Source organism: Mustela putorius, unplaced genomic scaffold, assembly GCF_011764305.1.
Source record: "Mustela putorius furo isolate JIRA1106 unplaced genomic scaffold, ASM1176430v1.1 tig00003858_pilon_pilon_pilon, whole genome shotgun sequence".
NCBI classification, from domain to species: domain Eukaryota; kingdom Metazoa; phylum Chordata; class Mammalia; order Carnivora; family Mustelidae; genus Mustela; species Mustela putorius.
In genome coordinates this window covers 4,614,686-4,639,462 of record NW_025422010.1, presented here as the reverse complement: position 1 = coordinate 4,639,462, position 24,777 = coordinate 4,614,686, and the positions used below count along the sequence as shown (strand labels likewise).

At 53.1% G+C, this 24,777-nt stretch overlaps 1 protein-coding gene across 4 annotated transcripts in view; it reads left to right on the top strand.

The window, feature by feature from the left end:
• The window catches only part of TXNRD2 (thioredoxin reductase 2), a 49,686-nt gene that overhangs the window by 129 nt on the left and 24,780 nt on the right, over window positions 1–24,777 (top strand). For 2 of the 4 annotated variants that reach the window (XM_045065330.1, XM_045065329.1), the window contains exons 2-8: window positions 3,798–3,863; window positions 11,489–11,545; window positions 11,810–11,951; window positions 12,991–13,065; window positions 14,777–14,855; window positions 15,345–15,407; window positions 18,939–19,009. In XM_045065330.1, the coding sequence (XP_044921265.1) occupies window positions 3,798–3,863; window positions 11,489–11,545; window positions 11,810–11,951; window positions 12,991–13,065; window positions 14,777–14,855; window positions 15,345–15,407; window positions 18,939–19,009 (553 nt within the window). Of the gene's footprint in view, window positions 1–71; window positions 175–305; window positions 2,009–3,797; window positions 3,864–11,488; window positions 11,546–11,809; window positions 11,952–12,990; window positions 13,066–14,776; window positions 14,856–15,344; window positions 15,408–18,938; window positions 19,010–24,777 lie in introns of those variants that run through there. The other 2 variants (XM_013051359.2, XM_013051358.2) reach the window with 2 other exon arrangements.

Below are 24,777 nucleotides of genomic sequence, written 5' to 3'. Positions count from 1 at the left end.
CGGGGAGGGGGCTTTCTGCACGGACTGGGCAGGGGGTACCCGCCAGAGGTTGTCCACGTGGGGGTGTCCCCGCGAGCAGCAGTTGGCTGGGACAGCAGTCTGCCGGCTTCCACCCACCCCAACCCCCTTTCCAGCTGGGGAAACAGTGGGGGACCCCGCCGGAGGTTCTGCTGGGTAAAATGTTCTGTGCTCGCTTCCCCACCCCTCAGCCCAATATTAACTATAGTCCTGATGATGGTGGGGGCGGCTCCCCTCCTGAGGTAACCAGAGGCCATCACCCGCAGACCTCACTAGTCAGACCTGGCCGCCTCCGTTCCGGAGACCCTAGTGGCCACACCCAGCAGGTGCACAGTCGGCGCACTGCATGGAGTCTTTGAGGGGACGGGGACGCTTGCAAACTGATGGGCAGCAAGCACCGGCTGTCTGCAGAGCTTTGTGGGTGTCCTGGGGTGGGGGACAGTACCTGGCTTGTCCTCCTGGAGCCATCAAGGATCATCAATCAAACCAGGGTCATTTATCAGAGCACCAGGCTCAGGAGGCGGTGCCACGCTCCAGAGCAGGGACTGACTGGGTGCGGGGTCAGCTGCCTAGCCAAGCAGATGGGCTCAGAGCGAGCACAGAACTCCCCAGTGCCAGTCACAGGGCCACCACTTGCCATGGTGACATGGCCAGCCCCACATGTAGTGATGTGCTCCCCACCACATGCCTGCTTGGTAACTGGCCCCCAGACCTTGCCCCTGGATGACTCCCCGTGGGGCACGAGTGTTGAGGGGCCTGAGCAAAGAAGGGATGAGGCCTCCTTCACCAAGATGGTGGCTGTGAGAGGGAGAGTGGCAGGGCGCATGGCCAGCTGTGGAATGGTGCTGACAGTGGATATGGGAAGGCAAAGCTGTGTGCTGCTGTGGCCTTGGGGAGCTTTGGGTCTGTGGAGTCCTAGGAAAAGGGGAGATAATGTTGCCCTTAGGATGGCTTTGCTGGCCCTTGGGACCTTGGCCAAGGTCCCCAGTCTTTGAAAGCATCCTTGGTGCGTGGGTCAGGATAGCAGCTATGCGGTGGGGCCCTCACCCCATTGGATGCAAGTAATAGATGCTGCTGCTGCCGTTACAAGTCCAAGGCCTTTCAGGCCACTGTAACCATGGCCTTGTGGCAGAGCACGATGGCCGTGGGGTCAAGCTTTTTTGTTTCCAGCCGGCCAGCCCCAGAGATTCTATACCCATGGCCCTTGGGCAGCAAGGGGAAGGAAGCCCCAAGGCTAGAGCTTACTTAGCTGCAGTGGTCGGGTAGACAGGGCCTGGGCACAGTGCCAGCCCCCAACAAGCATACACAAGGTCTGATTCTGAGCCCAGCTTTCCATCTGAGAGCAGGGAGGCACATATGCCATCCCAGGATTGGGGGTGTGGCCCATGCCACTCCAGAACAGGAACCAGAATGACACTATCACTGGTGTCACCTGTCCCCTAACACCTGCTACCAGGAAAGAATGCGCGGTGGGGAGGACAGCACCGGAGGACTCCCAAGGTGGCTCCCTGAGGTGGTCAGCATGCCTGTGGACACCGCAACGCCTCTACTGGCCCTCCCAGAGTATTGCACCATTCACTTGGCCTTGCCATGCTTGCAGGGAGCAGAAAAGTCAAGGACGATGGGCTCAGAGCGAAAAGAAGACAGGCTTTTCTGGGATTGAGCCCAGAATGTGCAGTGGGGAAGGTGAGGCTGGAAGGCTGCCCCAGGCACTAAAGTGGTATGTCCCCAGGTAGCCCTCTCAGAGCAGCACCTGCTTCATCCGCCTTCCCTGTCCTTAAGGTAGAGTCTTCGTCCAAGTGTTTATCCAACTGTCAGAGCTCCAAGGTATGAGCAGCAGTTGGGGAGGGCAAACCCACAAAGATAAGCTCGGTGGCTTGCTCTGCCCTCTGCTGATAGTAGGCAGAGGGGACAGTGTGGAGCTGGGACAGTTGGAGCCAGGACCTGCTCTGTCAGCAGGAAGGACCAGCATCAGCACCTGCAATGGAAGGTAGGGGTATTGTCCTGGGCAAAAGCTTCACGTCCCCCACCCGCCCCCCCAAGCCCAGAGCAGCCAGAATTGAGTGCTCCCTGGGGGAACCTGCAGCTGCTTCTCTCCAACCAGCAGTTTGTCTTCGGTTCTTTGGGCTCATATCAAAGCCACCAGAATAACTGTCAAAAGTTGAGGCCTCTTCAGACCCCTCTGGGTTGAATCTGGAATTGGTTCTCCTTCGGACTGGCTGTTTGAACCAAGCTGTGGCTCCATTTGGTCCCATGTTTGCCTGTGTGCACATTTCAGGTGCCCTCAGATGGAGTGGGTACAAAGCCAGGGTGGGCCTGGTGGCAGCAGGCTACCAGCTGAGCATCAGGACACAGCTCCTTTAGCCAGCTCCCCTAGCTTCGTCAGCTGCAAGCCAGGGCCGCCTCTAGGCTGGAGTTCCTGTGTTCTTGCAAGATCTCAAGTCCTGGACCTGTCTGTGAGTGCAGGGACCTACAAAGCCGAGGTCCCTGAGGAACACAAGACCTCAGGAATATTTTCTACAGCCTTGCCCACCAGGAAAGTCAAGGTGGCCCCAAAGGAAGATACAGTCTTTTCATTTCTTTTTTTTTTTTTTTAATATTTTATTTATTTATCAGAGAGAGAGGGGGAGAGAGCGAGCACAGGCAGACAGAATGGAAGGCAGAGGCAGAGGGAGAAGCAGGCTCCCCGCCGAGCAAGGAGCCTGATGTGAGACTCGATCCCAGGACGCTGGGATCATGACCTGAGCCGAAGGCAGCTGCTTAACCAACTGAGCCACCCAGGCATCCCAGTCTTTTCATTTCTGAGGCCCTAGTTCAGCTGGTCTGGCCTTGGGTGGCAGAGCCTGATTTGATCCCAGGACCTGGGTGCTTGGCCCAGGAGCAATGGTCAGCTCTAGATACAGTGCAGCAGCTGGCACCCTTGCCTCCCTCCCCACATACTGATGATTTTCTATGATTTCTTCCTTTCCCTACAGGGAGTGGACTGGTGCTTGGTGCTGGGTATCTCAGTCATGGGCTCTGACTGACAGGCCACACCTAAGGACACTCCTGCTCCTCCCCTACCTGCCCCCCCCCACTCCCTTCCTCACCCCCTCCTCCTTTCTGGCTGTCCCTTGCCTGCCTTCCCTGCCAGCAGTTTGCTGAAGAGAGACAGAGAAAGTGTTCTGCAGGGCAGCAGAGATGTGAGCCAGCCTCTGTGCTGGGTGTGGGAGTGCCTTGCCTCCAAGGTGACATCGTGGGGACCCCAAAAGGCATTTCAGAGTCCCTTCTATCCCAGGGCTCACAGTGCGCCAGGCACTCTGAGAGGCTGGGCTGTGCTGCCCAATGCAGAGACTGCTTTTGATTTTTCCTCATGTAGAACAAAAGGTGACTGTTGGAACTGAAAGACAGACTCAAGGAAAGTGTTTTAATCCACGTCTGGCTTAGAATATTCAGCGAATTTTAAGTTCAGAGCCATTCTGCCACTTAAATTACCTTCTTCTTGACCTGATTGTTGCTGCAAAGGTGGTGATGCTCCCTGGGCCAACCTCACCTGCCGTTGCTTAGTTTCAAGATTCGCGATGGTGATGGATACTGAGGTTGCCTTCTGCCCGGATGTGGGATGCACTGTCACCCCAGACCGCCACGGGCTGCGGGCTTTGCTCCAACGACATGGATCCCATACCACATTTAACCGGGCAGAACTGCTTACCCTTTGGAAATCATGCGGCACCTTGTGGGATCCGTGCCCCAGACTTGTCCTGGCCCTTCCTCTCACCTCTCCCCCCTTTCCTCCGCAGGCAGGCAGAACTATGATCTTCTGGTGATTGGCGGGGGATCTGGCGGCCTGGCCTGTGCCAAGGAAGGTATGTGTCCTGTGCCCTGCTCTTGCCAGCGTGGCAGGGCCCCCCCACCCCCCAAGAGGGCTGTACTGTTCTCAAAGCTGGGTGGAGATGCACCCTGAGTGGCTTTGTGGAGGGCATTATCTCTGTAGCTGGGGTCCTACATCCTGCCAGAGTCACCCCAGGGGCCTTGTCAGTCCCTCCTCCCTGCCATTCCACAGTGTCTGTGCAGTACCTAGTAGGCAGGAGGGTAGCCTGGGTGTTAGCCAGCTCTCCTGGGCTCCAGTCCCGGGCCATGTGGGATCTGCCCCCACCCATCTGACATGTCTCCCACCGCCCACACCTTGCTCCCTTGTGCTACTCTAGCCACTCGGCACCTCGGTGTTTTGCAGATGCTTCCTGAAGGTCTTTCTGGCCTTGCTCCATGCCCTGGCTGTCTGCCTGGCCTGGTCTTCTTCTCTTTGCCTGCCTGGTTAGCTCCACTCACCTTCCTTCAGCCTTTGCTGCTGAGACGGCCCTACTTAGAATGACAGCCTCACCATCTGGTCCCCGTCCCCAGCTCCACTGTCCTCATTCTTGGCCCCCGGCATGTCCCACAGAGATCCCGGTTTGTCCTGCTGTCTGTGTCTTTTTTTTTTTTTTTTTTTTTTTTTTTTTAAAGATTTTATTTATTTATTTGACAGAGAGAGATCACAAGTAGGCAGAGAGACAGGCAGAGAGAGAGAGGAGGAGGAAGCGGGCTTCCTGCTGAGCAGAGAGCCCGATGCGGGACTCGATCCCAGGACCCTGAGATCATGACCTGAGCCGAAGGCAGCGGCTTAACCCACTGAGCCACCCAGGCGCCCTGCTGTCTGTGTCTTACTCTCTCTCCTCAACTGGGCACCCAGATGGGCCTGGGCACCCTGGGGTGCTCAGTGAAGATGGGTTGAATGAAAGGGCTGGCCCCAGAGGCGTCCGGAAACCATACGTTGCAGTTTGCCACTAATCTGGGTGGGGAACAGACCCAGCATTTCACTGTGGGGCTCTGCACTCTGCTGGAGGAGTGCTTGGCTGTCTGCTTGCCTGTCCAAATGATAAGGAGACAGATGTGGGTGAGGGAGGGGGGAAGCCAGGGGAGAAACAGGGCTGCAACAAGAGGGAGTTGAGCAGGTACCCTGACCATGAAAGGACAGCCCTCGGACGTTTCCCTTCTTTCTTTCTCTCCTTCCTTTCTTTTTAAAAGATTTTATTTATTAATTTGACAAACAGATCACAAGTAGGCAGAGAGGGAGGCGGGGGTGGGGGGGAAGCAGGCTCCCCACTGAGCTGGGACCTGATGCGGGGCTTGATCCCAGGACCCTGAGGTCATGACCTGAGCCAAAGGCAGAGGCTTAGCCCACTGAGCCTCCCAGGCACCCCATTTATTTATTTTTGTTAAAGGTTGTATTTATTTGACACAGACACAGCGAGAGAGGGAACACAAGCAGGGGGAGTGGAAGAGGGAGAAGGAGGATTTCCTCTGAGCTGGGAGCCCAGGACCCAACGATCATGACCTGAGCCAAAGGCGATGCTTAACTGAGCCACCTGGGCACCCCAGATCCTGGGTTTTTAGAATCATGGCTAGTCGGCATAAAGGAAATTTGCTGTGCACTACTCTTCTCCAAGGGGCAAAGGAGAGTGCTGGCCTGTGTCAGAGGGGAGGAAACTGGGAAGTCTCCCAGCTGAGATGGGAGCCCACAGAGGGACACGAGTCCTCATCCCACTGGACCACAGAGCCACCGCAAGAAACAGTGTCTAGACAGCCAGTTGTCCCAGCGATGTCCCTTACAGCAGAAGAAAGCCCTGGATGTTGTGTCCGCACCAGTGTCTTACCTGCAGAGGCCCATCTCCCTTCACCTGCCACGGTTCCTAGGTCTGTCTTTGCTTTTTGGAACAGCGACATTCTCCTTGTGGATCATCACCCTTTTCTATAGCATTATTGAGCTATAATTGACATAAAACAAACCAGACATATTTAAAGCAGACGACTTGCTATACGCTTTGACATAGGCACACACCTGTGGAACCAAGCACCACAATCACACTGGCAAAGGTAGCCATCACCCCCATATTCACTTGCTGGGGCAGCTCTGGAGGCTGGAAGTCTGAGATGACAGTGCCGGCAGGATTGTTTCTTCTGAGCCCTCCGTCCTTGGCTTGCAGATGGCCATCACTTCCAGGGTCCTCACATGGTCTTCCGTCTGCATGTCTATGCCCCGATCTCCTCTCTTTATGCTCCCCAGTCAGATTGGAATAGGGCCCGCCTATATGGTCACAGTCTAATTTAATCACCTCTATCAAGACCCTGTCTGCAAATAGGGTCACATTCTGAGGTTCTGGGGAAGAATTTGGAGGGGACATGACTCAGCTCCTAACAAACCTCAAAGTTTCCTCAAACCTTGGGAGCCCCTTCCTGTTCCCCACTCCCTGCTGCATCCCCAGACAGTCAACAATCTGCTTTCTCTCACTGCAGATTAGTTTGCATTTTCTAAAATTTTGCATAAATGAAACCATGTCATATGTGTTCTTCTCTGGCTTTTTTCACGAAGCCTAACTGTTTTTGAGATTCGTTGGTGATGCTGTGTGTGTCCGGGGCTCATTCCCTTCTATCACTGATCTGCATTCTGTCGTACACATACACCATGTTTTGTCTGTTCACGTACACGGGCAGGAGGACGTTTGGGTTGTTGGCACTTTGGGGCTACTGTGAACGGTGCTGCTGTGAACATTTGTGGTTGTGTGTTTGCGTGGATGCGTGTTTTCAGTTCTCTTGGATAAATGCCTAAAAGTAGAGCTGCTAGGTTGTGTAGTATATTTCTTCTTTAGGTATTTTTTTTCATATATTTTTACAACCTTTTATAGTTTTCAACTTAAAGCTTTTGTCAGATTTGTCCCTAATGTGTTTCATATGTTTCCAAATAGCTTTTTTAAAAAAAGATTTTATTTATTTATTGGACAGAGAGACACAGTGAGAGAGGGAGCACAAGCAGGGGGAGTGGGAGAGGGAGAAGCAGGCTCCCCGCCGAGCAGGGAATCCGATGCGGCACTTGATCCCAGGATCCTGGAATCATGACCTGAGCCGAGGGCAGACACCTAGCAACTGAGCCACCCAGGTGCCCCTCTAATATCATTTTTTGAGATTAAGTCACATACCATACTATCCATTCATGGAATGTGCATAATTCAGTCATTTTTAGTATATTCACAGAGTTGTAAAACCATCATATCAGTTGTAGACATTCTTATCACTCCCCAAAACTGCTCTGTACCCCGTAGCATCCACTTCTCAGCCCCTCTACCCCTCAGCCCCAGGCAACTACTAATCTGATTTCTTTTTCTATGGGTTTGCCTATTCTGGACATTTCATACAAATAGGTGGTCTTAGCGTGCTGTTTTTAGCATTCGTCCACAACAGAGTGTATGCTGGCACTTTTTTTTAATGGCTGAATATCATTCCATTGCATGGACATACCACATTTTATTATCCACTTGGCCATTGATGGACATTTAGTTGTTTTCACTTTTGGGAATTTTATATTCCCACCAGCACTGTCGGAGGATTCGAATTGGCCCCTATCTCCTGCTCCCCCACTGGGGCCAGCCAGGTGCCCCAGCTTTGCCCATTTTGAAATTGGGTTATTTGTGTTTTCATGACTGCTCCATGAGCTCATATACATATGTTCCATATTCTTACATAAACATAGTCTGGATACTAGACCCTTCTCAGACATGTGATTTGCAAATACTTTCTTCCATTCCTTCGATTATCTTTTTACTTTCTTGACGGTGTTCTTTGCAGCACAAGCATTTTTTATTTTGATTAAAGTCCAGTTTACCTGTTGTCTTTTTGCCATGTATTTCGTATCTGAGAAGCAGTTGTCTAATACAAGCTCACAAAGATGTATACCTGTGTCTCCTCCTAAGACTTTTCCAGTTTCAGCCCTGACACTTGGGCCTCTAGTCCATCTCGGGTTCACGTAACAAATATGGTGCTAGGTAGTTGCCTGGGGGTTTGCTGAAGGCATCTTGAACTCTTCACGGTCTACCTGCAAATTATATGGTCCAATGCACGTATAGTACAAGAACCTTGCGATGGCTGCTTGTTTGCACATCTCCCTTCCCAGCCTTTATCCCATGTGGCCATACGTCTTACTTTGACATGTTATGAGGTTCATAACCCATTGTTATATTTTGTCTAAACAGTTACCTTCTAGAAAGGTTAACGAGAAGTCACCATTTCTGGTGCCCTTTCCTGTGTATAGATCTCAGTTGCCGTCTGGCATGACTTTTCTTCTACCCTGAGGATGTCCATGAACATTTCTTGTATGATGGCTCTAAGAATAATGGATTCTTTCAGCTTTTGTATGTCTGAGGACATCTTTATCTTGCCTTTATTTTTTAAAATATTTTATTGATTTATTTGACAGAGATCACAAGTAAGTAGAGAGGCAGGCAGAGGGGGTGGGGAGCAGGCTCCCTGCTGAGCAGAAAGGCCCCATGTGGGGCTCGATCCCAAGCTTCTGAGATCATGACCTGAGCTGAAGGCAGAGGGTTTAACCCACTGAGCCATCCAGGTGCCCCTGCCTTTATTTTTTAAAGGTATTTTCTTGGTGAGGCAGGTGTGTGGGCAGCACCTGGATGGCTCAGTCGGTTAAGCATCCGACTCTTGATTTCAGCTCAGGTCATGATCTAAGGGTCGTGATCTCAGGGCACTGCGTGGGGCTGTGCACTGAGTATGGCCTCTGCTTAGGATTCTCTCCCTCTCCCTCTGCCCCTCCCCCTGCTCAAGCATGGTGTCTCTCTCTCTTTCAAATAAATAAAAATCTTTAAAAATTACATATTTTCTCTAGCTGGAAAATTCAAGGTAGACAGTTTTTCTTAGTTTCTTTTAGTACTTTAGAGATGTTGCTGTCCTGGCTTCTCACTATGTTGTTTCCCGTGTCATCTGCTGCCCTTTTTATCTCTGTACCTTTGTCATGTGTCTCTTTGTCTTAGGTGGTTTCCAGGATTTTCTCTTTTCATTGGCTTTGAGTGGTTTTTAAAAAATACTTTATGTACTTATTTGACAGAGAGAGAGATCACAAGTAAGCAGAGAGGCAGGCAGAGAGAGAGGGGGAAGCAGGCTGAGCAGAGAGCCCGATGCGGGGCTCGAACCCAGGACCCTGGCATCATGACCCGAGCTAAAGGCAGAGGCTTAACCCACTGAGCCACCCAGGTGCCAGTTTTGAGTGATTTAAAGAGGGTGCAACCTTGGTGCAGTTCTTTTTTTTTTTTTTAACCTTGGTGTAGTTCTTAATTATTTTTCTGCTAGAGTTGACTGAGTTTCCTGGGTCTGTGGGTTGATCATTCTCATCAAGTTGTGAGAATTTTCAACCATTATTTCTTCAGGGAATTTTCCCGTCCTTCCTTTTCTCCTTCGCTTTTGGAGACATCAATCACACATATGTAGGCTACTCAAAGTTTCCCTTCAGCTCTTGGACACTCTCTTCATTTTGAAGAGTTTCTATTCCCGTGTTTCCAAATTCACTAATAAAAGATTCTGCGAGGTTTCATCTACCATTAATCCTATGTGATATATTTTTTCATCTCTTGTAATTTCATATCTACAGATTTGACTTGGGTCCTTTCTTGTATCTTCCATGGTGCTCCTGAACTTTTCGAACATGTGGGATACAGTGACAATACTTGTTTTACTTCTTTTCTGCTAAATCTGTGTCAGTTCTTGGCCAGTTTCTGTTGACTGATTATTTCTCCCTTGGGTCTTATCTTTTCCCACTCCTCTGCATGCCTGGTCATTTTTTATTGAATTCCAGATACTTTGGACTTTCTCTTCCTGGCTTCTGGATATTTTTAGATTCCTAGATACATTTTCGAGCATGTTCTGGGATGCAGGGAAGAGAGTTTGATCCTTTTGCGTCTTCCACTTAAGATTTGTTCAGTGGGTCTGGAGCTGGGCCCAGTTGTTCTCAGTGACTAGGGTCTGACCTTAGTACTTACCCTGCTCTCCAGAAATTATGTGTTTTCTCCAGTCTGGCTTCTGGGAACAGGCACTACTTCCTGCCCTGTGTGAGTACTTTGTCCTCTAGTCTTTCTGAATGGTTCTTTCCGGGCCACTGTAGTTCCCTCACGCACATGTACCGATCAGCTATCTGGGGTTCTGGACAGCTTTCTCCTCTCTGGTCCTCCATGCCTGGAGCTCTGGCTGCCTCGGTCTCCCCAGTCTCCCAGCCCTCTCCTCAGCCAGGGAGTCTAGTGGACTCTGCCTGGGCCTCCTCCCCATGCTGCATCACCGTATTTATTTCCCATCATGCAAGAATCACTCTCCTTAGTCTTCTGATGTTCAGTTTCTTGAAAGCATTATTTTATGTATTTCTTCTGGATCTTTGGTTGTCTCGGATGCAAGGATAAATCTAGTCCCTGATGCTCCATTGTAGTCAGCTGTGGAAGACAGACCTTGGCATGTGTGAAGAGTCCCCTTGGCTGGATTTTTTCTTTAAGATTTTATTTATCTGATGGAGAGATAGAGAGTACAGGTATGCAGAGTGGCAGGCAGAGGGAGAGGGAGAAGCAGGCTTCCCGCCGAGCAGGGAGCCCGATGGAGGGCTCCATCCCAGGACCCTGGGATCATGACCTGAGCCAAAGGCAGATGCCTAACCGACTGAGCCACCCAGGTACTCCCTTGGCTGGAGTTTTTAAAGCAATCACTGCAGTCCCATTATTGGTCAGTCAAATGAAATGGGTTTTTATGTGAAGGCTTCTAAAACTTTGTTCTGCTCTTGGTCGATGACTATGGATCAAGAGCGTTCTGTAGTTTGTCCAACATTCATGGGTCACGAAGTTTAAGTCAGGCATGCCCTTGGGGGCAGTCAAGTCCAGAGCCCAGGTTCACAGTGCAGCTCCCCAGGCAAGCCAAGGGGAAGCCCCACGATTAACCCAGGCTAATTGGTGACAGGGTTAACACCTGGGACTCGTGGCCCTGGGAGGAACCTGGTGGCAGCCAGTGGGGGAGGCCAGAAGACTCCAGGCAGGAGGTGCAGTTTGGAACCCAGATCTCCCTCCCCCTTTGGAAGTTGGCTGACTCTGTACGTGCCATTTGACTTCAGAACTTTCAATTCCTCACCCTGAGAATGAGGCAGCAAATACCCACAAGAGTAGATCTTGGGTGGGAGCCCCCCCCCCGATGTCTGGTGGGGACCAGAGGAGGTGAGCGAGTCCACTGGGAGGGCTTGGGGAGAGAGCCAGGGGAAACTCTGAGTCCGGGGCCTCTCTCGGTGCGTGGGTGCCCTGTGATGCCTGCTAGTGTGCACCAGGTGGGCACTGGGCTCCTGCGGAATGTCTGGGCTGGACCCGGCTGTGGCAGGAGGTAAGGGAGGGCTGGGCCCAGTGCTGCGGTAGTGGGCTTATGAAGGAGGGAGGGTGTCCCACTAGGTCCTGGCGCTGTGGTGGGTGGGATGAAGGCTGCAGTCGAGAAGCCCCACGGGGTCTCACCGTGGACAGCACAGCCACGTGGCAGCACACAGCGGGGGAGACCAGGCGCAGAGTTGGTAGGAGGCTCCTTCCTTGCCTTCGTCTGGTCCTCAGCCCCAGCCCCAAAGCAGCTCCCCACCCTCCCACTTCTCTTGTCGTTCCAGCTGCTCAGCTGGGAAAGAAGGTGGCCGTGGTAGACTACGTGGAGCCTTCCCCCCGAGGTAGGTAGCCCCGGAAGGGAGCCGTCTGTCCTGGGGGAGCAGGAGGATGGGGTCCTGGTTTACCTATGGGGGTGGCAGCTTTAAAGTCTTGCGATTTAAAGACCACTCTGACTATAGTCATGGAGACTAAATTTCGAGGGCAGGGTTCACCCGGAGCGCGCTTGAGTTACAATAGCTAAAAGGACTCTTACCCGGCTGGAGAGGAGCAGGAGAGCCTTCCAGACCCCGAATGTGAATCTAAGTAGGGTCTTTCCAACCTGCCAGGTACCAGGTGGGGCCTCGGTGGCACGTGCGTGAATGTTGGCTGCATCCCTAAGAAGCTGATGCACCAGGCGGCGCTGCTAGGGGGCATGGTCCAAGATGCCCCCCACTATGGCTGGGCCCTCCAGCCGGTCCCGCATGACTGGTGAGGAGCCCTGCCCATTCCCCTCACTTCTGTGCTCCTGGGGTGGGGGAAGAGGGTGGGGGAGGAGGTTTGCTGCCCCCTTAACCCTCATGGAAGTCAGCTACCAGACAGGAACACTAACCAAGGGGCGACCCCCTTCCCCACATTTCGAAAAGTCTGGAGGCACTTTGGCTATCACTGCTGATCGGGGGCTGCTGTGTCTCCCGGGATGCTTTCAAAGGTCCTGTGCACATAGGACACCCTCACAAGGGATGGTCCAGGCCCAGGGGCCACTAGTGTGCAGCGAGAAATTGATGGAGCTTCCGCAGGTGGCACCAGGTCTGCTCCAAGCTGCACACAGGCCCCTCAGTGGTGCTCAGATGACTGAGACTCAGGGCCACTGATGTGTCCCGATGGAGGGGCCCAAACGGGGCCCAAGGCCCCCGTTTTCCTTGAGGCCCAAGGCCCACAGGCCCAGACCCAGGACAGAGACAGTGGCTGTGGGCATAGATGTCATGTTTTCCACCTTTATTTTTATTTTTTATTTTTTTAAAAGATTTTATTTATTTATTTGAGGGAGAGACAGTGAGAGAGAACATGAGCAAGGAGAAGGTCAGAGAGAGAAGCAGACTCCCCGTGGAGCTGGGAGCCCGATGCGGGACTCGATCCCAGGACTCTGGGATCATGACCTGAGCCGAAGGCAGTCGTCCAACCAACTGAGCCACCCAGGCGTCCCTATTTTTATTTTTTGTTTGAAGATTTTATATGTTAGAGAGAGAGCATGAGAGGGGAAAGGTCAGAGGGAGAAGCAGACTCCCCGCTGAGCAGGGAGTCTGATGCGGGACTCGATCCCAGGACTCCAGGATCATAACCTGGGCCAAAGGCAGTCACTTCTCCAATATCCAGCTGAACCACCCAGGTGCCCAACGTTTCTCCACCTTTAGAATCAGCTTGTTTCTCGGGATTTGCATCTCCTCGCTGTTTGCATCTCCTCATGTGTTGTGGGACTCAGCAGTTCGTGCTCCTGTGGCGGTTTCTGACCTGTCCTGTGTGTTCCTAGGGCGACAATGGCCGAGGCCGTGCAGAACCATGTCAAGTCTCTGAACTGGGGGCACCGGGTCCAGCTGCAGGATAGGTACTGAGGCCTTGGTCAGCCCTCCCACCCTCTCTGGGGACCTTTCCTTCCTTTGTGGGCACTCTCTCGCCAGAGGCCCGGCAGTGACAAGACAAGAAGTCCCTGCCCGTGGGGTGGGATGTATGCGTGCAGGGCGGATGGGGCCAGGGCCCTGGGAATGAAAGGCTGGCCTGTAAGCTGGCACCAGCAGAGCCTGGAGTAGCGGGGGTGGTGGTGGTGGTGAGGGGCATGTTGGCAGGACAGCCGGAGCCTGGGTCTACACCAGGGAGGAGGCATGCTTGGGGCTGGCGCTACGGAGTCCAAAGGCCAGAGAGTGGGGGCGCAGAGAGGGCCATCCTGGTGGCCGATGCCTTCCTCGAGGCAGGTGACCTTTCTTCTGGCAGGATCGACCACAGTGATGTGGAAAGAGCCCAGTGAGTCCCAAGTTGCTGTTGCAAAGAGAATACCCAGCCAGCATACTCTGAACCCCACACCTCACCACGTCCAACGTGATCATTCTGGCCTGAAATGGCCGGTTCCCATCAGCCCTCTGGGCTCCCCCAGCCCCGATGCCAATGGTTCCTTCCACCAAAGTGTCTCCCCAAGGAGCTGCTGCCAGAAGGAGAGGTGCCCCATGCTGCACTCGGCTCTGGCCAGGCTTGGCTCCCAGTCCTATAGCTCTGCCCTTTGCCTGTGCACGTCATGGAGGGGACAGTGTGACCTCTGAGGTCTGGTGGCTTTCATGTGAGCACTATGCGCTGGGCTCCAAGGAGTCTTCCTGGGGCTATGCAGTAGGCAGCCATTTTGTGCCCATGAAGCCCAGGACAGCTGAGCGGGGGAAGTGACCCACCTGCCCATCCCGGCCATCCCCCGCCACCTCAGGGAGCTAAGCTGCATCCTACCACTTTTTCTCTGTGTGGGGCTCAGTATTCCACAGGGAAGTTTGTTGGAAGCACAGGGTTCTGCCATGCTTCCTGCTGGCCCCAGGCAGCTCCCAGGCAAGTGCCAGGCAGGCCCCAGCCCACCTTCTGAGGTGCCCACAGAAGGAAGCCAGTAACAGTGTGGCTGTTACTGGGCCATGGGGGTAAGTGAGGGCTTGGTTCTTACAGCCCAGGCGGCAAATGGAGTCACAGGGCACGACTGTGGGGAGGACGTACAGTCGAGGTGGGGAAGCCTTACCAAAGGCGCCAAGAACCCACCATATGGAGTGGCCTTCATTATTAGGAGGTGTGGATCATTTCTGCACATCACGTACCTGACTAGCATTCTGTCCTCGTCATACCTGTTTTCCAGCCTTACTATCCCCTAAAGGCAGGGGGTGATGCCTATCTGGTGGGCACCATCCCATGTCTGCCCAGAAGTTGGTCGTTTGGGTGGCGGGGGTCACTGGGAGGGAGGGCCTCTGCTCCCTACTAGAATGTGTCCAGGTGACAAGGCTAGACTCTGGGGAAGCCTAGCCATGTCTGTCATCACACGCCGGGGCTGTACTTGGGCTCTTGGGGCCATCCCAAGCTGGCTTCTGTCCTGGCAGTTCTAGGGATCCATGGCCCTCCTCCCCCTGCACACTTCCCAGTGCCGCTCTCCACTCACCTCTTGCCCTGGCCTGGGCAGGGGACGGGGGCTGTGGGCCCCGAGCTCGCCTTTTAACCATCTGCTCCCTCTCTGGTCCCATCGGTGATGCCTAATTTGCAGAGGAAATATTTAACAGTCTTTTTTTTTTTTAATTTTGCAGAAAAGTCACGTACTTTAACATCAAGGCCAGCTTTGTCGATGCACACACGGTTTGCGGTGTCTCAAAAGGCGGGAAAGAGGTGAGAGCCTGGCTCTCCCGAGTGGCTCTGCTCGGGTGGTGTTGACCCTTCCAAGCACTCCAGCGTTGTTTGACCTCAGTGCTGTTCTCAGTAATGAGCACGGCAGGAATTGACCACAGATCCCTCTGAGGCTGGTTATGATGCTTTATGGATGGTGAGACGCATCACCAAGAGGCACATAGTGCCCAGCTGCCTGCTGCGCCAGGGCGATCAGACCCTCGCGGAGTTTTGCAGGGGTTGGAGGCGATGAGACACCTGCAGGTGCCATGTAAGCTGCAGGGTGCTTGGAGTTAGAATGTCTCCCTGCCCCCTCCTGCTGGACTCCCTCCTGGCTGGAGGACGCTGGACAGGCTCCCAGCTCCGAGGGACCCCTGAGCTGTTGGCCCCAGGGTGCACACTGCAAGGCAGGGGCTGTCATTAGAAAGCATGCATCTCTGCCAGCAGCCTCTGCAGACCTGCCTGACCACAGCTTCCTCCGTTTATTCTCAGACTCTGCTTTCGGCTGAGCATATCATCATTGCTACCGGAGGGCGGCCGAGGTACCCGACCCACGTGAGTGTCCCCAGCACACAGCCTTACCTCGCACCCTGGGCACGTTCACGGTCTCCCGGCTCACGCTTCCCACACCAGTGGCACCCCCTACTCTTTCTTTTCTTTCTTTCTTTTTTTAAATCAGCATACTCTTTCTTTTCTTTAAAAAAAAAAAATAATTTTTTTTTTTCTTTATTCACTCTGGTCACCTTCTCATGCTCTCTCAATTCCGTTCTATGGACGCAGGCCAACAGGGACTCCCACATCCCCCCACTCTTCACATGGCTCTGGGACACCCCTGCCGATTCTTCCTTTTCTCCTCAGCGTCAGGGTGTTGGAACATCCAGGACTCAAGCCTCTCCTTCCTGCCCCCACTCTACATCATGACATAAGATTCTCCTACCATAAAATGCACCTTTGAAAGGGTACGATTCAGGGGCTTTTGGTTAATTCACAGAGTTGTGCAACCATCAGTCTCTACTACCTCATTCCAGAACATTTTCATGCCCCTGATGAAATCCTGTCCCGTGAATGGTCACTGATGTTCCTGGCTCCCCAGCCCCTGGCAACCACTAGTCTGGTTTCCATCTCTGTGTAGATTTGCCCATTCTGGGCACTTCACATAAATGAAATCAGACAACATGTGGCCTTTGTGCCTGGCTTTCTGCACTCAGCAGAAGGTTCATCCACGTGGTAGCCTGGGTCAGACCTTCATTCCTTTCTATGCCTGAATAACGAGCCATTGTGTGGCTGGACCATAATTTTGTTTGTCCACTTGTCCGTTGATGGACATCCGAGTTGTTTGCACTTTGAGCTGTTGTGAATAACGCTGCTGTGAACAAGTTTTTTCATGGACTGAAGTTTGCACTTCTCTTAGCTCTAGACCTAGGAACAGAGTTGATGGGTCATATGGTAACATAGTCTTTAACCTTTTGAAGAGCCGGCCGTCTGTTTTCCAAAGTGGCTGCACCATTTCTCGTACCCCCTTGCCCCCCAATGACGTGTGAAGGTCAAGCTTTCCTGGTTCTTTGTATTTCACAATTTTGTTGTTATTTTCGAGCAATGAGTAGTTCAAATAAAGTAACGCATGAATTCTGGAAATCTGAATCTTTCTCCACTACAGGGTTTTGTTTATTGCCATTGTATGTCTGAAGCGATTTTATAAAGTCTGTTCTTTGTCAAGGGAGGCCACCGAGGTCTCTGCTCGTTGGCTTAGTGCTCAGTGAGTAACTAGATAGAGATTTCCTGAAACGCCAGGAGAAATGGTCCAGTCTTTGCTGAGGGATTCTGTAGGCATTTGAGGGCAAGCTTTGGGCCGTCAGTCAGGTGCCAGAAACTCTGCCTTAGCTCTCACTTCCTGCCTGAGCAAGGCCCCGAGGCCAGCCAAAAGTGAGAACTCAGGTTGTCTCAGGCCTTTCCCAGGTGTGTGTGCAGCCCAGGGCCTACACCCAGCCTTCTAGGTCTCCAGGAGTGTGCAGGAGCTTTTCAAAGCCCCCGTGGACAGCTTACTCCTTGGCTTTTCCTTTTAAGCTCTGGGATGGTGCATTGCTTGTTTCTGCTGTCATTGTCTTGGGCAGCTGTGACATACATCACGGGATAGATCCTTCTCGGAGAGAGGCTTCTGGCCATGGGCAAGGTCACGCGAGGTTGAAGACCAGCCTTTTGAGTTGGGGTCTCTTGGGGAAGCCCAGCCAGGTCGACCGATCACTGTTTCCTGGGAACTAGCTCTGTCATGGCTCCAGCCCAGCTCTACTCGCCTCTCCCCGATATGGTTTTTAAGTTGCTCACCCTTGCTCAAGGTTGCTGCCGTGCTGAGGGATGGGTCTAGAGTCTGTCACAACACCACAACTCACCATTCTTACCAAGTTTCAGCCATTTTTCTTAACTAAATATTCCCTGTGTTGTCGCAGCCTTTTGGTTCATTTCTGGAGTACTCTACAAGTTGAATCTGACTGTTGTTAGTTGTCTGGCTGTTTTTATGGAAGGGTGAACACTGGGAGGTCCTTGCACCACTGTTTTATGCCTGCGTCCCCCTTACCGGTCCAGTCTTCTGTGAGGGCGCTGCTTTGCCCTCACTCCCACAAGGCAGGTGGAGCTAAGGAAGGGGCTATACGGTCAAGGTCATGGAGAGGGGGATGGGAAGTAGGAAGGGGCTTGGCCAAGGCCACATATCCTCATGGGTCTTCCAGGGGCCCTGGGAAGCAGACAGCACAAGCCCTGAGCCTCCACACAGGCTGCAGCAAAGTGCACAAGGCACACAGACTACCTGGGCCTAGAGGCCACTTTGGCCTCCAGATGGCGGAAGAACAAGGCACTGGTTCTGTTTCTCCTCAGATGCCCAAATCCCAAGCCTCCCCTTTTGGTTCTGTGCTTTCTCTGGAAACAGGGAACAGAGGGGGTATGGTGGAAAAGGCACACTCTGGTCCTCAGAGGAACACTATGCCTGCCTCCAGCTGTTGGGCCCGCAAGAGTGGCCTCCGGAGGGGATGGGTGGCTTGTGCACAGAGAGGGCCCTTGGCTGGCTTGCTTGGCTCTGTCGGGTGGTGGAGTGCTATTGTTCAAGGTAACTGCCGACAGAGGTGGGCAGCCATAAGCAACCCCTCACCCTTCAGCCAGGCCTACCTTGGTTCCGCATAATGGCCCCGAAGGCCACAGTCTGCTCCTAGATGCTGGGCGGCCATCTGGGCCCCAGCCTGCTGGACCTCGCCTAGGCGGCCATCACATCTCCCCGGGCCAGCAGGGGATAGAGCAGGAGCTGTCTGGCCCCGGGGAAGGAAGCTCAGTGGCTGCTCTGCTCTCCTACCGCCTCCCCCCCCCCACCTCCTCCCTGGGAGCCTGCCAAGGCTTGCTTGGGTTTGAGTCCCTTTGATTTCTAGACCTTTTGGTTTTCTTTCCACAAACCCAAGAAATTCCTGACTTTATTTTTATTGCCAATCGGAATCATAAACTGTTTGCATCCCGCTTCCTCTCCACCAGCACATCTTATTGTTCTTACTCTCTTGGGCCACGGAGAGGACGCTGGTCCTTGGATCTCCCCCACCTGCTTAGCAGCCCCTCCTCAGGCTCTGCTGGGAATGAGGGGAGTCCATGCAATTTCTGGGCTCCTTCGAGGGTGCCCAGGAGCATCAGGCCCTTTGGGGCCGGCCTGCCCCTCCACACCCTCCACTTCCCTGCTGCCCTCCCTGAGCCTAGCGTCTGGATCAAGGACAAGGCCCTGGAGAGCAGGGAGGAAAAAGCTGCGGGCCCCACACCGGCTCCCAGCCACCTCGAACAGCCAAGGAGTGCTGGGTGCTTTGCCCAGAAAGTTCATGGTGCTCCTAGTCAGATAAACCCAGGTCACCTGTCCTTAGAGGCCACAACCTGATGGTCAGTGTGTAGAGCAGGAGTGCACCCCCAGGGGTGGGTTGGGGTGGTTCTGCTTGAGTTGTGTCTATGAAGTGGTCATCTTCTTTGAGGGGAAAGTCTCTGGGGACAGGCTGAGTGACGCTCTTCTCATGCTGACCGTTTTTTTTTTTTTTTTTTTTTTTTTTTTTTTTTTTTTTTCCCGGATAGATCGAAGGTGCCCTGGAATATGGAATTACAAGTGATGACCTCTTCTGGCTGAAGGAATCCCCTGGAAAAACGTAAGACCCCATGTGTGCCTTAATGGCGATCTTTTTTTTTTTTTTTTTTTTAAAGATTTTATTAATTTACTTGCAGAGAGAGACACAGCAAGAGAGGGAACACAAGCAGGGGGAGTGGGAGAGGGAGAAGCAGGCTTCCTGCTGAGCAGGGAGCCCAATGCGAGGCGCAATCACAGGACCCTGGGATTGTGACCTGAGCTGACGGCAGATGCTTAATGGCTGAGCCACCCAGGTGTCCCTGTTGATCCTCTTTTGTTCACGGTTTCCAAGCATCAGAGCCATTCAGAACCACACATTGGTCCTCTCTCCCTAGTGCATTCTTTCCTGTCTACAGACAGGGAGGATGGTGTTTGTGCCCCCTTGGTGGGGCTGTTGCCTGTCTTGGAAGTGATGACCCGTGTATTACCAAATGGACCAGCCACTATCTCGGGCAGTGGTTTTCAAACAGGGTTCCCGGAACCGCAGGCTTCCAGTGGGTCCATCAGGGACATCACAGAAGAAGGATGTTCCAGGAGGAGAAAGTAAGGCCAGGTCATCTGGGAAATCCGTTGGCCTTTCTACAGGCCTTGATTAAACATCCCCTTTCCCCTGGCGTGAAACTTGGGCTTCTCTGAAAAGCAGCAAAGTCTCCAAAGTTCTCAGAAACTGTAGCCCAGGAAATGAGACGTGCAGTGTGTGAGCAGTTTTACACTCCCTGAGTGGGTATTAATGCACTAAATGCATTTCCTGTCCCCACAGAGCAGACCATGGGGGGTTCCAGGTCCACACAGGCCCTGGGAGTAGCGGCTGGGGGACACCGTGCTCTCAGGGACTGGAATGGCCACCAGAGGGCAGCAGAGGCTTTGTCGTCAGCTGCCTTGGGACTTGGCTTTGACAAAATACAGGTGGAAAAGTGTGCCAGGGAGGATGGCTGTGTGGGCACAAGTGTATGTACAGGGCAGTGTGTGTGAACGGGCATGCATGTGCTCTCCTCCTCGATGTTTCCCACTTCCTGAGGCATCTCTGGCTGGGGTCAGGGCTTGATTCCCTTGAGTGGATATGCTCTAGTTTATCTTCCCACCACTCACGAGTGTCTCACTAGGCTTTTTTTGTCGGCGTTATGAAATGCTGCTGTGAACACCTTTGGTGTGCATCTTATCTGCTGGCATAATGCGTCTTACGTGTTTTACATACCTGTCGGGGGTGGGGGGGTTGTCCTGTAAGCAGAAAACCCAGGTACAGGGCTTTCCACGTCCTGCTAGCAGGTGCTCCCTCCTGGTGGGCTGTCCCCCATTTCCAGGCACACCTCTGCCTGCTCCCCACTTCCCCCTAACGGGGCTGGGCCATCAGCTTTTTCATGAGTGGGGAAACAGGAAGGAGCGTCTCCTCCTGCTCTAGGGGCAGGGGTAAACGGCAGTTGTTTCTGCCCCAGGCATGTGTGGTCCCTCCAATGAGTGTGGTCAAGCTCACGCTGACTTGGCCCAAGGCATGTGTGGTCCCTCCACGATTACTTGGTGACATTATTTCATACAGAAATAATTTCATACAGAAGTTCGTCCCTCCACAATTACTTGGTGATATTATTTCATATAGAAGTTCGTAATTTTCATGCTGTGACACTGATCACTTTTTTCCTTGATGCTGAACTGTCTGGGTTATCTGTTCTTTTATCTTTAGCTCGCTAAGGGGTTAAATGTGACCTTGAGTCTATTTGCCCTTGCTATTTTTAGTCGTCGTTTCATGTATTTACTAGCCGTTTAAAACTGAGTGTGTCTGTGAGTGCATGAGTGTGTGAGAGTGTGCGTGTGCGTGTGCGTGTGTGTGTGTGTGTTGCTGTCAGCTTGGTCCATGGCCTACTTTCTATCGAGTTTTTCTTTTTTCTTATCTGTTCCTTATCTTCCAGCTGTTTCGCGGGCTCCGGCTGTGATCTCAGGCCATTTTGACCGCACGTTTTCTTGGCTTGTCATGTCATTTCACTTGCGTGGTGTACAAATGGTTTTTTATTTTTTATTTTTTTTTCCTAACCTACCTTAGATCTTTCTTTACACTTAATGGCTTTTAGATTTATTGCATGTTCAGGAAGGCCTGCTCCACCCCCAAGATAGCTTTCAAAAAAGAGCCCTTGTGTTTTCCTTCAGGGCTTCCATAGGTCGCATTTTCCTCTACATTCTTAGGGTGTCGGCAGTTCATGTTTGGTGTGGCATGCTGGTGTGGTGTGTGGTATGGTGTGTCAGGGCGGGGTGGCACCCGGGCTGCTAGGGTTCCGGTGTCACTGACCAACAGCCCCACAAGCCAGTGAGAAAGCTCCGTCCCTGAGTGGAGTCCAGTCCCACTCTGGCTTCTGACTCTGACTTTCCTGTATTACTGGCCCAAGTGCTTGGCCCTGGCCTCAGATCTCCTCAGTTTTCTTTTGCACTGATTGCTGTGGGTGGAGTGTAGACCCGTTCTTCGAGCCTCTCCATAGTGGTCCTCCAGCTGTGGTTCAGACAGCTCCAGCTGCCACTGGAGTGTGTGTCCTGTCTGAGGCCCCCGTGCACTTCGGTCACCTTAGCCTGTAACCAAAGGCCAACATTTGCTGAATCCCGGTCTTCTGTCAGATTAGTTCCTCTATCTTCTGTTGTTTCCTTTGTTTGCTGTTTTCCTGTCTCCGTGTCCAGGAAGGGGTCAGTTTGCAGTGATCGCCTCTCAAGCCACTCTCACAGGAGGCTGGGTGCGCAGAGAGGCTGGCCTGGGCCATCACTTGGGCTGGGGAGGTTGGGAGGCCCAGGCGCGCCGGTGTGCTACTGGTGCTCAGCGCAGTGGCCCAGGGCCTGGTCCCTTCCTCCGCAACCTTACAGTCAGGGCAGCCAGGCCGCAAAGACACCACCCCAGATCTTTAGGCCAGGAGAGCAAGCACTGTGTTTATTTTCTTCAGAAATAAAACATTTAGAAGATTTTTTTTTTTTAAAGGAAAAAAAAAAAGCTCTTTCGTTTAGAAGGAATCTAGGTATGTTATTGTTGAAGGAAAAAAAGTGTTTGCAATGTATCAGTCACCCGTTTAGTTCTGAGCATGATTTATGTGAGGAAATGGTTTTTTTAAAAAATTAAGCTGGAGATATATCCCTGTACGATGCTTCTGTGAAAATGCGGCTTTTGTCCGGTGCCGTTAATGCAAGTTGTAACAGTGTGATATGGGAGGCACTGTTTACATGCTGCATTCCTCTCCTGCAGTCAAAATAAGCCCGGAGGGTCTACAGTAGCATTTCTGTATTTTATCAGCTTGGGCTGGGGCTGAGGGGGAGGCCTCCACTCACACTTGGAGGGGCTGTTTCTGCCAGATTTATTTGCCTTATAAATATTCCCTGTGTTTATTTTAACTCGCCTTTAAAATGGAGCTGAAATTAATATGGACCTGAGGGCTGGCCCCCTGGCCCTGTCGTGCCTCCTGTAGCGGGTGGGGCATCTCCGCTGGGTCCCGTCGGGAGGCATGGCCTGTGGTAGAGGGTACCCAGCGAGTGTGGTCCCCACCAGTCAGCTCCCCACGATCCCATCAGAGATTCCCGAGGGGCATGGCTGGCCCCGCGTCCCTTGTGTGCTCTGCAGCATGCACATGGGCTCTCCTCCCTCCATCCCTTCCCATGATGGGGCATGGGCAGCATCGAAACCTTTTGGGGTGCATTCAAGTGGAGCACAGGGGCCAGTAGCCCTCGGGGGGGCCCACAGCCCTTCAGCCTCCTTTGGTTGTTCCAAATCTTTGTCCCCTTGAGGCACGGACCCCAGTGGCCACAGAGGTGTTGTGCCTCCCAGACATGTGAGGAGCCCCTCCCCACTGTCTTGCTTTGCTTGAATCCAGCCTTGGGGAGCCCAGGGCTAGAGAGATGGCAGAGAGGGGATGATGAAGCTCAAGCCCGGCTTTTGGGAAGAATGAAATAGTCTTCACGACATGGCTGGGTGCCCGGCGTGGCACCCAAAGTGACAGATCATGTATGGAAACCTCCACTGTATGCAGCATGAGCTCCCAAGTCTGTGAGCAGGGCCCTCGGAGGCCAGGCTGGGGCTGGGGGGAGCCCTGGTGCCCCAGACCCTTGGAGCCACACCCTCGGCCCGAAATGGGACCACAAGATTGGCATCTACTCAGCCTCAGCCACCCGAATGCCAGCTTTGTGGCTGGCACAGGTTGAAGAAGTAAGGAAGATTCTGGGGGAAGAACAGGGTCCCCTGGGCAGGGAGCCCCTTCAAAAGTAACAATCAGGGGAATAATGGTCACTTCCAGAAATTATCGACCACCAGGGGAGGAAGTGGGGGTGCAAAGGGAGTGCACTGCCCTTCATGGGGAGGCTTAGAGACGGCATCTGCGTGTCCCAGATGTCCAGCCCGGCGACTCCCCGGCAGGTGGAAGGGAGAAAGGTAGGCCAGCTCCCCACAGTGCCTTCAAGGAGGCAGGCCAGAGAATATCGACTCCGCCTTTGATCCCATGGCCTGGTGATCTTGGCTCACTCAGCTGGAGGACCACCTCTTCCACGCCCTCTGGGCCTGGGCATCCTGGCTGGGACCTGGGCCTGGCCTCCCAACCTTCCCCGGGCCAGGATCTTCAGGTCTCCACCGCTTGTAACAGTTTAGGTGCCCTAAGGGTGGGGAACCGGGGTCACTCTGCTCCACACCCCCTCAGCTCCCCCTCGTCAGCACGCCCGCCTGGGGTTCACTCCAGGTCTGCAGGCTAGCTCTCTGCACAGCTGGGCTCTGAGCTGGCAGCTTGGGGGTGACCCCAGTGCCATCACCTTTCTCTGACAGCAGAGGACTTGAATGAGACTGTAGCTACCTGGGGCAGCTCTTCCCCCATGCTGGCCTGATACACTCACTACTCTTCCCAGTTGCCGGCCGAAGAGTGTCCTGCCTTCCACAGCTGCTCTTTCCTTGTGGCCCAGAGCTCTGTGCAGCAGGGTGTTTCTTTAACTTAGGCTGACCTTATACTGCCTGTCAGACCTGGTCCTAGAAAGAGCATTTTTTTTTGGACCCTTATTTCAAGTCTGGAAGCTGATTAGGTATTATGATCATTCTTCTCTTTCCCTGAGCACAAAAGGGAAGGATAAAATTTTATCCTGCAAAGAACCACAGCCATTGGGTTGGAAAACCTCCTTGCTGTGAATTTTTCTCATTTCCTGCTTAATACCCATGTTCGTTTGGTGTGACACCTTGTATCCAGCAAAAGGGAGACAAGCTCTCTGCCTGCAACTTGTCTGCCATCCCGTAAAGTTCTCTCCCGGGTGTGTCGAGGGCCGCTGGGAGGAAGACAACCAGGAAAACAACAACTCGGGGTGGCATTGTTAAGAGGCCAGAACAGAGAGGCTCTGGCTGGGCGCAGGTGGGCCCAGTGTCGGACCCGGATAGGTGGGATGGGGCTGGCAGATCCCAGGCAAGCCTGGAGCTAGCCCCCACTGGGGAGGAGGCCTTGCCCCACGCCCATGGCCTTCCCGGGGCACCTGCGCTCGGCAGCCCGCCTGGCATTTCCTGCACTGGTGGGGCTGCCAAGGAGCCAGGTGCCCGCTCTGAGGCCCTCATTTTGTGTGTTCCCCTTTGGGGAGCGGATCAGGGGCCTTCAGACTCGAGAGGCAGGTGGAGGGCTCTTTAAGCTGGGGCTTCGAGGGTTTGAATTAAGGCTTTTGTTTCTGCTTCCTCCCCCATTCAGATTTTGAACAAGAAAGCCTGCCCTGTGATTAGGCTAATCCCACGGTTGTTACAGCTTCACATGAAATGTTTGCACACCGAAGGGCACAGACAGTAGGGTTGCCCAGAACACATGTACGATCGCA